The 3,654-nt window shown below is 38.0% G+C and overlaps 1 protein-coding gene across 4 annotated transcripts in view; it reads left to right on the top strand.

The window, feature by feature from the left end:
* Window positions 1–923: 923 nt before the first annotated feature.
* zfr (zinc finger RNA binding protein) overlaps window positions 924–3,654 on the top strand; it is a 34,823-nt gene continuing 32,092 nt past the window's right edge. For all 4 annotated transcript variants that reach the window (XR_521006.1, XM_008302237.1, XM_008302236.1 and 1 more), the window contains exons 1-2: window positions 924–1,018; window positions 1,193–1,274. Coding sequence is in view for 3 of the 4 variants with exons in the window: in XM_008302237.1 (XP_008300459.1) it covers window positions 982–1,018; window positions 1,193–1,274 (119 nt within the window). In the remaining variant the exon portion in view is untranslated. The remainder of the gene's footprint in view (window positions 1,019–1,192; window positions 1,275–3,654) is intronic.

Below are 3,654 nucleotides of genomic sequence, written 5' to 3'. Positions count from 1 at the left end.
AGGATCGGTGACAAAATCAATATATTTTCTAATTCTGATATTTTGTATGGATTAAATAATTTTTGATCTTCACATCAATGCAAAACTGTGGGATGCAAATTAAGACGATTGATCAGCAAGCAAGTTTAAGAAATACCTTCACGTACCAAAAAAGGGGTAGGAAGGTGCAACAAAATCATGTCTTGATGTGTGCATGTTCTGAAAAGCACTTACAATTAGTCTTTTCATCTTGATTTGCCTTTGACTTTTAAAAGGTACAGTACTATTTGCAGGTAATTGAATGTACTGTAATTGCATTGTTTAATGGTTATTCTGTCTTGAGATGATGCTATGTTTTTTAATATATGCTGAGTATCTTTCAAATACATTTTTCTTGAGTTGTTCTTTTGCAAAACTAAGACTAAAGAAGTGTTGAAAATGGGCATCAAATAATATCCAGGGACATACATGGGGGTCCCTGGTATGTTTTCTGTATTGAAGAGGTCCTTAATTATTATTATAATAATAATAATAATAATAATAATAATAATAATAATAATAATAATAATAATAATGACAGAACCAATGGCCCATAGAGAAATAAGGAAATTCCTAATTTACTGTGAGTACTTCTTCATTTTGTTCCAAATTTTAAAAATATTGTTGACAATACAGCAAAAGGATTTCAGTGTTTTGTTAAATCACTGTTTTTTATATATCTGTTCCATTTGCATTTGCTATATGCATCGTTACTGTGCTCGTTTTTTCCTCAATAGTCTCTATAGTGTTGTTTGTCCCATAATATCATTGGAATATTCTGGAGCTTCCAACTAGCAGGAAACCAGCCACCACCGGGACGGGACCGGGCGGCTCGGACACTGGCCGCGCCCTGGAGTCCGAGCGACCATTTTCGCGCATGCGCCAACACGGCATTTCCGGATACGACATGTAATATAAATAGGCTCGTGTGTCGCTGGAGCGTCGGTAGAACATACGAAACCAATGATTCCCATATGTCCAGTAGTCTCCTTCACCTATGGTGAGTATCGTTAAAGTGTGGAGATTGTTTGTGTCACCAAAAAAACACTCGAGTATCTGTACAGACGTTGAAGCTACGAGTAGATAGTGCCGTTAACGGTAGTCCTTGGAGCACTGTTCTGAGCCTGCTGCTAACGGTTAGCTTAGCGTTACCCTGTGTGTCTGTCCTCCGCAGTGCCCAGCCGGCTTGGTGAAGATGCCAAAATGGCTACCGGCAATTACTTTGGATTTACCCATGGCGCTGCCGCCCAGTACAGGTAAGTGGACTATAGACGCCTGGATTTCTGGTTTCCCGCATGCTGAATAGTCTGTCTGAGCTCAGACGTCGGCAGGTCTGTACGCTGTGCTGCTCAGTACAGACTGTATGGTTTCCATTGTTCCAGCGGGGGGAGGGGGCGGCCATCCCTCCGCTACTGCAGCACGGTGGGAAATTCTGCGAAAATAAACGCTGCATTGATGCACACATCCCGAGATGGTGTGTCGGAAGTTGGGCCTCATTCACACACCGTGTCTTTGAGGTTAACAGACGCCAGAACTCACACGGCACTGTACAGCGTACTGAGAGCAGCACTTACAGTTGACCGAGGTTGATGGAGAAAGAAGTTAAATGAGACCGCAGTGATGTTGCCGGACTGAACACTGAGCCACACAGATTAATTCCACTATCTGCAAATGTTCAGACCTAAACAATCGTTCTTTTAGCTGGGAATTCACATTGGAGGAAAACTGTCCGTTCAGTTCATGCCAACTCTGACAGGCATCTCAGTCCTCAAATCCAGCTGTCTGTCAGTGGCTCCCAGGAGGTGGAACGATCCTCAACAAGCCGACTCACCTGGCTAAACCACAGGGACATCTGCTGAACAAAAGTAGTCCGTCCTCATCTTGCGTCAGTGGGAGTAAAATCATCAAGGTTGTAATCAACAGATTGATTGGTTGGGTTGTAGTAAGTAAGACAAAATGGACAGTAGAAATAGAAGAGGTATGAGTTAGGGCTGCACACTATATCATTTCAGTATCAACATTGCGATGTGCACTGGTCATGTCACATGCAGTGCCATACAAAGTAAGGTAAATTAATACAAGCACATGATGCTACTTGATACAGAGAAAAGACAGTTCTTATTTTTAGTGAACGAATACATGAGAAGTCTGTGTGATGGAACATAATTTACAGTTTGTTTTTTTTCTTCCTTTTAAAAACAAACAAACAAACAAAAAAAGCCCTCACCTTATTTGTGGGGCAAATTTGTGGGCAGAGCTGAAAAGGTCTGAGTTGAAAAATCTGAACTTTTGCGATATGACGCGCCGCAGTGGCCAATCAGCGTTGAGATTCTCTGGTGCAACGTGATTAATTCAGTTTTTTTCACAACTGCATCATGATTACTGATTGATTTACTTTAGAGTTTTATTCACATCCAGTTTATGATTTAGTTCAGAAACTATACTTACAGAATGGAAATGGAAACTAGTGCCCTGTTTTGTTGCCTTTTCATTATTATTTTATTTATCTTTATTTTATTTTTTTTAAAGGAGTTGCACTGAATTTTGGAGAAAAAGAGGACCTATTTTATTTTTAAGCACATATTTGCACATTAGGAGGAATGTAGCACAATGTATGGAAGTGAAAACAGTTATAATACGTCTGTAAAACAATACAATTTGTTTTGGTTAAAATCAACAAATAATTGTGATAATTAATCGTGATTTCAATATTTATCAAAATAATCGTGATTATCATTTTGGCCATAATCGTGCAGACCTATATGAAATGTATGTAAACTTCTGACTTTGAAGAAAGTAAGAGAAAAATTCTCTCCCTCATTATTCCAACATTTAGCTAATAGAAATAATTTTGTTAATCCTACCTGACCTAAAACAGGAAAAGTTTAGTCTGATTTAATGTCAGGAAGAAAAAGGTTCTGTGTCCTTTTTAACAGTGTACGTAAACTTCTGTTTTCAACTGTATATAAGTTAATGGTGTTCCCAATATTAGGCACTACGTCTGCAGCGTCTTGCCATTGTTGCACACCCATACAGTCATATAAAATCCTGATGAAGTATTCACCTGTCTTGGAAGTTTTCACTTTATATTGTTTTTTAACAATGAATCATTTTTACAAAGTATTGTCCATTAATTAAGAGTATAAAGTGCAGAATTAATTATTGAATAGAAATTTCCGCACTTTAAAATGCATTGCCTAATTTGAAGCAACTGCAGTTAGCTGGTGCGAGAAGCCACACAGTTTGTAAATATGGAGATCATTTCACTGTAGTGAATGTGTCTCAGGCACTTGTAGTTTCAGAGACACCTGTATCTGGAAGGTTCATTTACTGGTCAGTCAGTACTCCTGCACTGCAAAAACAGCCCTACTTGAAATAAGTCAAATATTCTTAAATCTGGTCAAATTTTCTTGTTTTAAGCAAAACAATCTGCCAGTGGGGTAAGCAAAATTTACTTGGCTAGAATTCTTAAAACTAGCCAATATATCTAGTCACTTTGAGACCATAATGTGTCTTAAAACTAGAAAAAAATAGGCTAAAATGTAAGAAATGTTTACCTATTACAAGCAAAGAAACTCTGTTATGTAAGAAATATTTTCTTAAAATAAGTGTTCTGATTTCTTGATTAAGCTGACT

Source organism: Stegastes partitus, unplaced genomic scaffold, assembly GCF_000690725.1.
Source record: "Stegastes partitus isolate 25-593 unplaced genomic scaffold, Stegastes_partitus-1.0.2 Scaffold1781, whole genome shotgun sequence".
Classification (NCBI taxonomy): Eukaryota; Metazoa; Chordata; class Actinopteri; family Pomacentridae; genus Stegastes; species Stegastes partitus.
The sequence above is the reverse complement of the archived record's forward strand: the minus strand, read 5'-3'. Positions and strand labels throughout refer to the sequence as shown.